Here is a 13,898-nt window from a genome sequence, read left to right as displayed (position 1 = left end):
GGCCGCCGCAGCCCAGCCCCGGGGCTGTGGCCGGGCACATCCATGTGGCTGCACAATGGAAAGCCTCATGGAAAGGCCATCTCATAAATCTTTTAGCAACATCTGGAAGGGTTACCACCGAGGCAGGATGAGGACTGTATTTAATATGTGGTCCACCCTCAAATCAGGGACAAGTGTGGGATTTTCAGAAGTCCTTAAGTGACTTAGCAGCACAAATCCCACGGCCTTTCAACAAGATCTGTGCTCCTAAATCACTTGCATAGTTTTGAAAAAAAATCCTATTGCAAACGCTGAACACTGCATCCAATTATGTCAAGTCAGGAGTCTCCCACTGAATTTTGCCTAATTAAAACATCACATTTAAGAGTACAAGGATTTAGACAACTCTAGTTTTAATGCATTTTATTTTACAATACCCGCACTGTTCATATGAACATTTATAGGACTTTGCTGCTTGATCCCCACACTTCCCACAAGTGGCCAAATCCTAAAACCCATCACTTTTATGTCTCTGTTGAAAAAACTCCCCCTAAATCCAATGGGGTTTCACTCAAGCGTGCTCCCAACAAGCACTTCTGAATGTAGCCACAGTAGCGACAACTTAAAATAGCAATAGTGCACTATCAGCCAGAAAGAAGAAACAAAAGCAACTCAAAGAATCACAGCAAACCAGCGGCATCAGATCCGATACATCTACCTTGAGCACTCGCCGGCTAAAGACAAGCTGATCATTAGCCAGAAATCCATGATTGAGCCGGGGAAAAACCATCTAACCAGGTGAAGTGGGAGGCAGAGGAGGAAAGAGCAAGAATTTAAGATGAAAGCACAGCAGAACAATATGTTTTAAAGGCTGTAACAATACTTAACAATTTTTCCTTGATAATTAATTAATGCATGAGGACGAACGACTGGTGTTCCTCAGGGTCGGTATTGGGACCGGCGCTGTTTAACAGCTTTGTCAGTGACATGGACAGTGGGATCGAGCGCGCCCTTATCAAGTTTGCCGATGACACCAAGCTGTGTGGTGCGGTCGACAGGCTGGAGGGAAGGGATGCCATCCAGAGGGACCTGGACAGGCTGGAGAGGTGAGCCCATGTGAACCTCATGAAGTTCAACAAGGCCAAGTGCAAGGTCCTGCACATGGGTTGGGGCAATCCCAGGCACAAATACAGGCTGGGCGATGAGTGGATTGAGAGCAGCCCTGAGGAGAAGGACTTGGGGGTGTTGGTTGATGAGAAGCTCAACATGACCCACCAATGTGCATTTGCAGCCCAGAAAGCCAACCGTATCCTGGGCTTCATGAAAAGCAGCATGACCAGCAGGTCCAGGGAGGTGATTCTCCCCTTCTACTCGGCTCTCATGAGACCCCACCTGCAGGACTGCGTCCAGCTCTGGGGCCCCAACATCAGCAGGACATGGACCTCTTGGAGTGGGTCCAGAAGAAGGGCACAAAAACGATCAGAGGGCTGGAGCACCTCTCCTATGAAGTCAGGCTGAGAGGGTTGGGGTTGTTCAGCCTGGAGAAGAGAAGTCTCCGAGGAGACCTTAGAGCAGCCTGCCTGTACCTAAAGGGGACCTACAGGAAAGCTGGAGATGGACTTTGTACAAGGGCATGTAGTGATAGGACAAGGGGTAATGGCTTTAAGCTGAAAGAAGGTAGATTTAGATTAGATGTAAGGAAGAAACTTTTCACTGTGGGGGTGGTGAGGCACTGGGACAGGTTGCCCAGAGAGGCTGTGGATGCCCCATCCCTGGCAGTGTTCAAGGCCAGGTGGGATGGGGCTTTCAGCAACCTGGTCTGGTGGAAGGTGTCCCTGCCCGTGGCAGGGGGTTGGAACTGGATGAGCTTTAAGGTCCCTTCCAACCCAAATCATTCTATAATTCTATTAAATAATCTAGGTAGCCAACAGTGGTTGTTTTAACGTTCTGGATACACTGGAGCTTGGTAAGCTGTAAACAGAGGGAAACAAGTATCTTTTCATTAGTTTACTGCACAATAGGACATTCAAAGCAGCTGGGGTACAGAGGATTCCCCTACTGCAGGGCTTTCTGCAGAATAAAGAGCATTATTCCAGTAAACCCCACAGGAGATATATCCCAGCATTTCTCCTGAGACCAAATATTATATTTTTTTTCAGAGGCTAAAATGAATACTGATGTATTCCCCAGCCTGCAAAACACAGATAAATCTCTCAGATTTATATGATGCAAAAACAATGTATTCAGACCGTGTCAGTAGTCATTGCTATTGTCTTTTAGCCTTTCCACTTATCTATCTAGGGAGAAGCAGTAAGACATTTACTTTCTCAGCACACTGCTTGCGTCTCCCTTTCCCCCGTCCATCCCTGCACACATCCGTAGGAGGACCAAAGGGATGGAACGAAGCCATGAGAAGCCCAGCAGGAACACGCAGTACGTCCTCCATGAGGATTTTGGAAGAGTTCTAAGGAACAAACCTCTTATCCAAATTGCCCAGGGAGCTTTTAAACCTTTCATGCAAATAACAGATAACCCCAAAACTCAATTTTGGGGTAAATATCGCATAGGCAAGCCCACTCTCGTACCCAGCCTCCCAGGACAGGCTTAGCAGCAGGCATCCACAGGTACATTGAGCACGGATATTTTAACACAGTCATCTTGGAATGGGAGGGGAAAACCAAAGCCAGACAGAAAAAACTAATCAGCCCTGGAAAACAAACCCCTCCCAAGGATTTTTTTCAAGCTGTAGAGAGAGGCTTTAGCTCAGCCCTCACTTATATACAGCCATTTTGGGGAGGAACAACACTGAAATCCTGAGATTTTAAAAACCCAAGATGATGCCACATTGAAATTAATGGGGACACAGAGCCCTTGCACTTGGCCAGGCCCTCCAGAAACTACAGAAACCACCAAACAGGCTCTACTGAGAGCAAAGGGTTTTGTGGTAGACCCAAAGGACCTAGTTTTATGGCCTCTTATATGCGTGAAGATACACAAGAGCATTAAGCGGGATTTTCAAAAAAGCCCAAGGAGCCAGACGGGAACTGAAACTTTTTTCTTACCCCTCAGATTGCTGAGCACCATTCAAGTAAACACCTTCCGAGTCCAGCCCTATCTGTTTTAACGTGAAATGACAATTTGCATTTGCTCTGAGGCCAAACACGCCATATCCCACCAAATCCAGCCATCACACATTTAATTTTCAACAATCTCTGTTACAGATGGGCCCACCTGGTCACGGGACACTGGGCTAACTGGCTCTTGGGTCTGACTCTGGGTAGCAATGGAGCCTTAGAGCACAGAAACCTTGAACACCGGTAATATCCAGCTTTAGACTACTAGATTTAGCCATTTCAACATAACGTTCCAAAATAAGCAAATAAAATAAAATAAAATAGAAGTATCCATAGGTGTCTCTGTTGACTGTCGTTGTGAGCTCTGCAGGACGCTTTCTGTGCTGAGCTTTTACCTGCAATGTGAGCTTGGCAAGCACTTACATTTTTGCAGAAAGTAAGAGAGAAGCCACTTTTCTATCTGCAGCCTAAACTCCAGCCTGTCGCTATAAGCCAGTCCAGCCATGCCAGCAACTCAACATACAGGTACAAACGTTACTGGTGCCACCTCCCTCGGCAGATGCGCAAAGATTCATCAATCCCATCATTTGTCTAAACACCAGAACTGTCAGTAAGAACAAGACCACCCAGTCCAGAGTGGTCAGCCCAGTGCTGGCTCAGGGAGCGAGTCTGGCTTATGAGAACAGTCCTTTTCATAGCGGTAGCAATATATTTGATTTTAAGAGGGAAGTACAAGCACAAATATCAGGCACACGAGTCCCAGCCTTGGCAGCATCCTGCTTCGACTTTCTCTTTCCTCCCCAGAGCAGAGGGACTCTGTTCTCGATTTCTGCCTGTAAATACACTTACATGCATTTTGTCAGTATATTTGAGTAGGTTTATTCCCCATCTTGATTAGGTGAGGCTGCACCACAGCCTCCCTGCTGCCGTTTGCAAGCACTAGTGTTCGGCGCCTAACTCAACCCAACACGAACTCCTTCCTCACCTCCCCAAAATCACCCTCCAACATCTGCATTACGCTCACATGTGCAATAATCTCTTCTCTGTCCACACTGGTGGCAGGTGTTTATTAGAGACAGAAAGAGAAGCAGCGCACACACAAACATATTCAGTAGCTAATCCCTAATTGCCTTCATCTCACTTCCACTGCAGACAGTCCCTCCAAAGCCTCCCCAAGCGTTATTCTCTTTTAATCTATCATTCCCAATGATAATATTTTTGTGTTCACTGACACACACGATCCCCACTCCACCGCCCATAGACATGCACGTTTACAAGGGAGGCAGCGCTGGATATATTCCAAGTTATTTATCCTCCCGTTGATGCGATGACTTGCTGTGACACATCTTTCAAAATCAGCTAAACAAAGCCACCGCTGAAATTTGAGGAAGAACATAGATTAAATTAAGAAATAAAAAATAATCTAGGCCAGATGGTACTAAAAAGTTTCGTACCCAATCCGCAACCCCGAGTGTCTGGAGACATAAAGAAAGCTATTTTCAAAGCCAGGCACCAGTTGTTAGACCTACTTGTGCATGGCTCTGCCAGGCTTGTTTCTCTCCCTTTCCTCCCAAATTGTTTCTGAGCCTTTTTCTTACTCTTGTGCAAAAAGACATAAATAAATCTAAAAGTAAAGCGAAATCTGGACAAATGCACATGAGGAGAAAAAAAAAAAAAAGCACGTGTTTTTATCAGTAGATTAAAACATAGGGCAAATGTTACCTTGGGAGCTGGCACCTGCCCCTGAGAGTCCAGACGGAGCCCGTCCCCCGAGCATCTCCCGCAGCGCAAACAGGGGTCACAGCAGGAGGTGGGTTCCTGCGTTATTTGGCAGCACTGACCACAGGGGCTTCGGAGCCTGAGCATCTCCTCCGGCATCGCTCGAGTCACCAGCCCCGAAGTCATCCACAGCCCCGGCTGAGGACTGAAAACTCATGCCCGTGTGCCGCTGAATCACCTCTTAAAGCCTTTTCTGAGTACGTGGGTGGGCACTTAGACAAGGTTGAGACCTTATGCCGAGCTCCTCCTTAGCCACGCAGGGCATAAATCTATCGGAGAAGTTTTAGGGGCTCTCAGAGCCCGAGGGTGACATTTCTAAAGGCACCCAAGACGGCTGGGAGCCGCTTCAGAAAATGACACCAACTTCAAAAAGTGACTTAACAGCCTCTAGGGGGAAAAAAGAAAAATGACTCCAAGGCATCTCTGCCCGATGTTAGCCTCTGAGGGCCTGGCTACGTTTCCAGCAACCGCATCTAAACCTACCAGCAGACTCTCGGGCGCCAGTTCCGAATCCGGCCCCTGCATGAGGCCCATACCCCAGCATCCCAGCACACCGCCGCTGCGGGGTTTCCAGCAGGCGCCCATAACCCATGGCCAACCGCACCTCCGTTACCGCGACGGAGCCCACCTCGGAAATACCGCACACCTCGTGGTGAGCCCTCCCATCTCATCCCCAACACGGGAGACCTCGTGCTGCTGCTGCCATCACCAGCACCGCTGCGGGGACCGTGGGACAGCCACATCCCCTTTGTGCCCCGTGGGGACCTATCCTGATGCACTGCAGTAAATCTCAACTTCACGGAGCCCCATGAGAGCCATTTCTACAAAACTCCGCTGATTTCTGAATGTTATGGCCAAAACAGTTTTCCCTTATCATACAGTTACTTTAAAACCTTTATTTTCAAAGGCAGCCTAGATATCGCCTGCATGCCACCACACTCCCAGGCAGGTAGCTCAGCAAGAAAGGAGGAACTTTCCATCCTGCCCAACACCGTGCTGGGCCTTTTCTTGCGACACCAGGTCTTACCACCACACACTGGTGCTCTAATACCAACAAAAGAGGAGCACAGCTTCAAGAGAATCATGGAGTCTGCCCCTGACACTGGAAGAGGGCATCGGGGATAGGAAAGCCCAGTAAAAGCAAAACCCTTCATGAGGTACCTGGAGATCTTTACCTCTTGTTTTCCCATGGTCAAAGTTAGGAAAACCACCGCCATAAAGAGCTCCAATGGCAAAATTAAACGTTTCCAGAACCGTTACCTTACCTCGGTTTGCAGCGACAAAGCTGCATGGAGCCTTGTTTTGTGCAGTGACCAAACCCAACCAGATTTTAGAACAAATCAACGTGCTGTGTCACTACTTACCCTCGGGCCGATGTCCCCTGCTTCACCCTGCGCATCAGGCAAAACAGCAAGGGTCAGCTATTAGAGTTCAAATTTCAACCACGAAGGACCGAGCGTGGGGTCAGCTGGACGCGGGAACAGCACACAAGGGAAGTGGGAAGAGTCCTATTGCTTAACGTATTCAAAACCAGGGAGGAGAAGGGCTCAAGACAACACAATAGGGAATGACTCTGCCCTGGCAGGCGATGAAACAGGTAATAAATCAGAAATAGCAGATTGTTTCCAACTCTAGGGCTCTCCAGTAACTGCTTATGTCCTACACATGCGAGGATTAACATCACTTTCCGTACAGTAATGACCTTCTTTGGCTGCTCTAATTTTGTAGGAGGATGTCATGCAAACACAGAGCGATGGAGCCCGCAGCCTTGCTCTTGGAGGAAAACAAGAAGGTTGTATCCCACTCTCCTAACCCTCAATGGGTTACCAGGAACCCTATAGCACGGATGAGCTTTAAGGCCACGCTTACTCCTCCTACATTTTTGCAAATTCTTTCTGCCCTCCCCTTCCTGGGGCTTTTCCAAGGGCAACCTGACAAGCTGCTGTCATGGCTCAAGCTGGCGTATTGGGGTAATCTGAACTGAAAGAATTACAGCAGAAGGAGGATATACAGCTGCTTCCCCAAAAGCCACGTGTTAATGCAGTCTTTACCTTTTCCCCTTTTGGTCCTGGAGGTCCCTGGAAATACGCAAGAAGGATCCGAGTTAAGAAACAGCAGAATCATCAATGCACACAACATCAAAACCAAGGAGACTACGTTCATCAATTCACAAACCTGAGCCACGTTCGCTATTATTTTAAGTTATACATGCTATTATTTCAATTTATACACTGCTTCACATGAGCTGCACGCTACTAGAAAGCCCCAGTGAGGTCCTGCCTTCTCTTGCCAGGACGGAGGACGGGAGAAGGACCGGGGCCCGGCAGGGACCGCGACAGCCGCTCGCAAACACGTGACTCGAAATAGATGCAAGAGATTTCTTGAAGTATTAAATCACTTCTAGAAAAACACATGCTCAGCATATCATTACAACAATTATACATCTGTTTGAAATAAACAAGGAGGATGGGCTGCTTTCTTTGGCCTGTTTGCTGAAGACATAAGTCATCTTCCCCTCTAAGCAGCTCTCCCCGTAAGACGGGCAGGCAGAGACACGCTGCAGCCCCAAAGAGAAGCCACAGAGCCACGCTTTGATGTGCCTGCTCTGCATCCTCCATCCAGCACAGAAAAATGCCGAATCTCAGGGTTCAGCCCAATTCACAGTGTTTGCCGAAGCGGGACCCGGTGGGATGCAGTAGCTGACAGCAGCAGCATCTGCATCCCCACGCAGCATCCCTCCTGCTGTTAATTTGGCTCTAAGCAACGCTGCTGGCCCCTTGCTGTCGTGGAAGAGATCACAAACAGTCTGGTTGGAGTTTGGCCATTTGATAAGTTTGCTTTTTCGTCCAGATTTTCCCTGCCTCCCACTCAGAGGTCTCGCTCCTGCCTGGTGCACTGGCACGACTTGCAGCCATTCGCATCCACGCTGCTCTTCCATCAGGGGGTTCTGCTAATTCAAAGCCAAGCCCTGAGCACAGCGGTGTGAGCTGGCCTGCCTTTTTTCTTTTCTAATGCTTTATTTCTAGTTTTCTTTTCATTCACATTTGTCATCTTCAGGGGTAGGATAAAAACCAACCGCAGCAATGTACAGCTATAACAAAATGCTCCCCAACTGGCTAAAAATAAGCGTCTGGAGTAACTTTTCAACTGCAAAGACTGAAAGATTTCTGCCCACTTTGAAAATCACAGATGGTTTAGGACCAAAGCTTGGAAAGATTTCAAATGCTGCCTTCTAGTGAACGTGGTGGAATAGAGTGGGATTTGGCCACAAAATACTGAGCTGCAACCTCCTGCAGCAACCATCCAGTCAAAGGACTCAGAGCTGGCTAGTGTTCAGCTAGCATAAAAAATAAAAAAGTCTGTGTTTCTGTAAAATAAGTAAGAAAAGGCTGGAGCACCTGACTATCCAAAAGGCTTCTGAGTAAAAATGAAGTCAAGAAAACGGCTGATAAAATGAAGTCCAGGCTGTTCCACCAAATATTGCATAGACACCGGGCACTCTCAAGCACTTCCCACCTGAGCTCCTTTGGAGGCAAATGAACCCAGTTTGGGAACAATTATTTTTATGATACCCATTTGTAGTACCAGGAGCACACAACCAAGATTACTGACTTTGTTTCTTCCAAGTTGCTACTGAAGTTTGTTTCCCAAATTTGGCCTGCTGCCCATCTGCAACGTCTCCGCTAGCTGAGCTGGCACATGAAGGGGAGAAGCAGCCGAGATGAGCTGACAGGTGGAGAAAGCTCACCTCGGGCTGTGCTGGCCAGCCCTGGCTCACAATTTAAACTTCCATGTGTTACAGACCACAGAATATTTTTTTCTAAATACAATTTTGTCTCCTGAACAGTTATATATGTAGTAATAAATGAGTAATAGTTGAGATGCTGCCCATCTATTACAGAGCAGCGTGAATAAAGACGTGTTATGTTTGGTACTCGGTGCTACTTACTGGTTTGCCATCCAAACCAAGAGGCCCCTGAAAAGGGAAGGAAAAGACAGTATTATTAAAAAAGAAATAATAAAATAATCAATTTACAAACATAGCAATATCAGTCATGCTCTGAAAGAGGCTCTACTTACATACAGTACAATCTTTGGCTATGTTACTTATATACCTAATCCTTCATCCATGCAATCCAGCAGGAAGGTTTCACAGAAGTACAGTAAGAGGCGTCAAACGATTTGCAGAGTATGAAGGAGCGTGAAAGGAAGCGACAGGATTAGCGACAGGGATAAGGTGACACTGCTCTGGCACAGCGCTTGGGACTCCCTGAGGTTTTTAAAGACTAAAAAAGCAGCAGTAAAACATGCCTGATTTGGTTAAACTGAACAGATCCCAGGAGTCATTGACATCAACCTCGGATCTGAACCATTTGTTTTGGCAAAAGGACTTGCTGAAACTCTACCATTTTACCCACGATGTGGGAATCAGCCATCGCCCTCAGCCCATAATGGTAAATCTCACTGATGGGAAGGAGTGTCTTTGCTGCGGAGGAAGGAAGGGTGCATCTGCCCTGTGGGCTGATACCCAAGTGATTTATTCATCTGCAGCGATACAAAGCTGGAAACACGCTTGTATCTGCAGGACCGAACACTTGGTCACCCCAGTTCTTCCCCAGGTCTCCCCTTTCTAGGGTTGCTGCAGGAGTGCATGGTAAATTGACATGATAAATGGTTATTTCCCCATTGTTTCTGGGATGCAGCCCTTAAATAACAAGAAGCTGCTGAACATATTGGGCCCTAGGAAACCTTGCTTTTGAGAAAGGATGCGCGTGGGGAGAGGAGGCACAGATGCTCCAAGGCCCATGGACAAAGCCAAAGCTGCCCCCGCTGTCAGCTGGAGCTGGCACACAGGCACTTGGGGATGAAGAGAAGCCATTCAAAACCCAACAGTTTCAGTAAATCCCAAAACAGCATTTCCACCAATCCATGACCTACCGCCCCAGAAATTAAAACCTTTCCTCATTTAAACCCAAAGAAGGCTCAGCCCTACAAACCATTCCTGAAGAGACACGGCACGACAGTCGCGAGTCAGCAAAGCCCTCGGACACCTGATTCATTCCCAGATTTCCGACACGCGCTCACATGCTTTGCTGGGCAAGGATCTGCTCCGGAGCGAGCCGTGGGCTGTGCCGAACGGCGGGCATTGCGTCCCTGCGGCAACCTGGCCTTGCTCTTGTCGCTTACTGCTGCAAATTCAAGGGCTACTTGCAGAACGGTGCCTTGGGATCAGCACCCGCTCCCTCCTACATCTGCCCAACACGGCCACACGCGCATCCTCCTGGCTCCTTCTACAGACATGCTGGGCTGAAACATCTTCTTGCATTGCAGCCCTGTAAACCGGGAGGACCCACCGAAGCAAACGTAGTTTGGACTACGGTATAGCGCAATGATAAAGCATCAGAGTTTTCTGTATTTCTTAGGGACCTGGTTATGGTGAACCTTTTTTAGTTCAGCTTAAATCTAGGATGGTGAAATTGAGCAAAAAAGAGAAAGGTGTGTAAGAGAAACCTAAGGGCTGCATTGAAAATAGCATCCTTCCAGCTCACAGCTCCGGCCATCGATAAGGAATAAATCGGTCTGGAGTGGCTATGGTGATGGGGCTTAGAATATGAAAGAACACAGCTCTGTTAGGAAAAAGAGGTAAATCCAGGCGGCTGAATCTTGGGCAGGGCATCGGTACCTGCATTATAAAGACTAAGGGAGCTGTACAAGAGATGTTCAACCAAAAATAAATGAGGTTGTCTTTACACACGAGATTTCTGAAGTGACCAAACATAGGTTATATTGTTCACATGATGTGTATTGTTTCTCATAAGGAACTACCAGTACACAACTGCTACATAGCAGTAACGAAAAATATAAACGAATGCAGTTGCGTCCATTAATGCAAAGGCTTACAAGGTCACAACCAAACTACTACTTCCTTCCCCTAACACTCCCTCCATACTTTATCTCACCTCAATTCCTTGCGTTATAACACCTGGGAAAGGCATGGGGTGCATGGAGCTTCTTTCCTGAAACTATGATTGATTGAGGCGATTCACCTGAAGCTCTTGATGCAACTCACTGACCTCTAGAGGACAAAATGCAGGACCCAAGCAGAGAACTTGCAGCACATTCAACTTCTCAAAGGAGTAGAAGTCACAAAATTTTTTTTTTTTTTTTTAAATTTACAATACCAATTCAGCAGCTTTTAGCTATTCTTGTATCAATCCACAAAGGGACATCCAGAAGGAAAAACAATAGCCTATTCAAAGGATGTTTGTTTGAGGGAAAACATTTAATGCATGAGAGAAACAATATCTGCCGGGCTTTCAAAGGGGCTCTCAGCCAGCTGTGCCACTGAGTGGACAAGACTAACTCAGACTTTTAAATGTTTTGTTAGTCTGAAGTGGAAATTTAATTGACTCCGCTTTACCTGCCCAGCCAAATGTCTGCGTGAGCAAAGGCCAGGTTTCCGAGAGCAGCCAGAGGACTGCACGTGTGAAGTAGGAGAGAGCATCTGAAATCTGGGCTTGCTTACTTGATTGCCTGCAACTTTGAGGAGCACCCATGTGTTGAGATCGTTATTGTCTTATTTGAATTCTGCTCCATGTCATTTAATTAAAGATGAAGCAATCTTTAGTTTATTTGATAACCAAGGAACAGGAAAACAAGAAGTAACCACTTATTCCTCCAGTCAAAAACCATCTCTATAGAAGTTTTCATTTTGGGGAGACAAAAATCACTTCCACTTAAACGACCAGCACAAAGTATAAGAAAAAGGTGAGTTTTCTGGGCACCCCATTACAGGGCCTAATTAAGAGAAAGCAACAGTAGCTTCATGCTGTGCTTTTTGCCCAGGGAAAAATTTCACTTATGCCTTTGCCCACTCTCAGTTACAAGCCTTTTGCTCCAAATCACACACACAGTGATCGCACTTTACATAATTACATATTCAGTACATCAAGACGGGACGAATTTTCTGCCTAGGACAAACCTGATGCTTTAAGACAAGGTAGAGAGAAAACTTGACCAAATTCCCCTGAAACATGGCTCTGGCCAAAACCATCGCTGCACCGGCCAAGCAGGACAAAACCCATCGATCCTGGGTGCTTCAAGGAAGACGACACTGATGTTGTCCCAGCCAACATCATTCCGTGAATGTCAGAGCTCACTCCTAGCTGATAATCAACTCAGAACTCATTTTCTGACCACACACCAGTAAGGATCAGCTGCATTCGGTGCCGGGCCAATGCAGCTCTGTGAGGCATCTTTCATGTTTGAAGAGAAAAGAGGAAATGTTGCAGTCAGTTTGATAAAGAAAATATATATCCGCAACATCTGGCTGGAGCCCTCAGGTTGCCAGGCTGGGAGGAGCTGGGTTAGAGGGGAGAGCTAGTGACACGGAGCAGGGGTGAGCGATAATTGCAATTCTTGCCTTGCTTTCACCCCTCACAAACAGTAACGTAAGCACATGGTGTTCCTGCGGGCGTAACGACCCAAACCTTGGTGCATCCCCCACTGCCATCACCCGGGTGAGGACATTATTCATATAATAATATATATTTTGTGGTATACATTAATGATATATTATTTAATGATATATATTTGATACAATGACGCTGAGAATGCAGACACATGTCAGATTAGATGTTGGGGCTTGAGCAGAGCTCGTTACTGTGTCATGCGCTCTTGCTGCATGCCTTGGTTTGTCCATGCAACATTTCAATTTCAGAGGAAGGGGCTACATCAGATATGTTTTAAAACAAATTCCAATTTTTTTGTTTTGTTTCACAGTAGAAGCTCAGAAGTCTTGAGATACAGCACCAAATATCACCTCTCATTGCAAAAATGAGGTTCACCCAATGCCGAGATCAGCTGAAGGCTTGGGAACAGTTTTGAGTTCACCAAAAAGGGAAGACATGGAGCTTATGAGCTCTGATTCATGTGCAAAAGCTCTTCCAATAAATAACAAGCATTTTCCCCATACATTCCTTACCCCTGCTCAGAGCAAGCCTAGGTGCCAGCCTGGCTAACTGGCCTTCTGCCTTCCTCCTCCAGTGCCATTACTGCTGCTGGCAGGGATGTACTTGCTCTAGCAGCGTTACAGGAATTTTAAGGGGGGAAAATATCTAGTGAAAACAAAGCCAGATATTATTAAGAGGACAATCCTTTGGAGTTGGGAAATCTTCTCTCATAGTTATTTTTAATGTTTCCTGCTCTGCTAAAAATTAGCACAGGGGTCAGAAGGAACCCTGCAGTCAAATTTTAACAAATTCAAAGGGCTGCCTTCAATCTCTGTCTCTGTGGTTTCAAAAAATGGTAAAATCTTACATTTGAGAAGGAGGAAAGTGTCAGAACAAAAGAGTACGACAATATTTTAGTATCCCTGCAAAGGGCCCTGGGTCATTAGGCAGCATGGTTTGCAGTGCATCCAGGGAGCAGGAACCATCCTTTCCTATAGGCTACGCTGTAAATCTTTGCAAGCGGGACAGTGTCTGCTGGCGATGCGGTTCCTCAGCACATTTTTGTATGAGAAGAAAGCTCTGGCGAAAGCTGTGGCCAAGCATGCCCTGCCAGACCCGTCACAAGGAAAGTGGAGAATGGCAGCCAGGTTGCTGTGGCTCCCCCGAACTTCCCAGCTGAAGGAAAAGGAGAGAAGAGGGACTGAGAAATGAAATGTGAGTCCCCTAAATAGCAGCTGAGAACCACTGGCGCTAACTGCAAATGAATCGAGTACAAGAGACATGCTCTGGGATGTCACCTCTTCCTCATCCCCAATTACTGCTACCCCCTCCTCCCTCCCTAAAAGTCCTCAGTGCAGAAGCCCTTATAAAAAAAGAGGTTTCTACTCCATCCAATACCACCTCTGTTACAGTAATAATTTACCCTTCCAAATAACAGCATTTAAATATCTGTGAAGAGGTAGACTTCACGTATGAATTTGGTGATACAAGGAATTATCCTGCCTGCACACTGACTGCAATGGCTCTGAGCCCAGAAGACAAATCCTTGGTGGGACGTTTCTCCTGCATCTGCCCCGACCTCTGGGGTCCCCGGTGTGAGACCCTGAAATCACGT

The 13,898-nt window shown here is 46.8% G+C and overlaps 1 protein-coding gene across 1 annotated transcript in view; it reads right to left on the bottom strand.

The window, feature by feature from the left end:
- Positions 1-13,898, bottom strand: part of COL23A1 (collagen type XXIII alpha 1 chain) — a 201,516-nt gene that overhangs the window by 27,369 nt on the left and 160,249 nt on the right. The window contains exons 6-9 of the mRNA XM_069772593.1: positions 8,782-8,808; positions 6,884-6,910; positions 6,197-6,223; positions 698-769 (exon numbers count right to left, since the gene is read on the bottom strand). Coding sequence (XP_069628694.1) covers positions 698-769; positions 6,197-6,223; positions 6,884-6,910; positions 8,782-8,808 — 153 coding nt within the window. The remainder of the gene's footprint in view (positions 1-697; positions 770-6,196; positions 6,224-6,883; positions 6,911-8,781; positions 8,809-13,898) is intronic.

This window comes from Haliaeetus albicilla, chromosome 27 (genome assembly GCF_947461875.1).
Source record: "Haliaeetus albicilla chromosome 27, bHalAlb1.1, whole genome shotgun sequence".
Classification (NCBI taxonomy): domain Eukaryota; kingdom Metazoa; phylum Chordata; class Aves; order Accipitriformes; family Accipitridae; genus Haliaeetus; species Haliaeetus albicilla.
The sequence above is the reverse complement of the archived record's forward strand: the minus strand, read 5'-3'. Positions and strand labels throughout refer to the sequence as shown.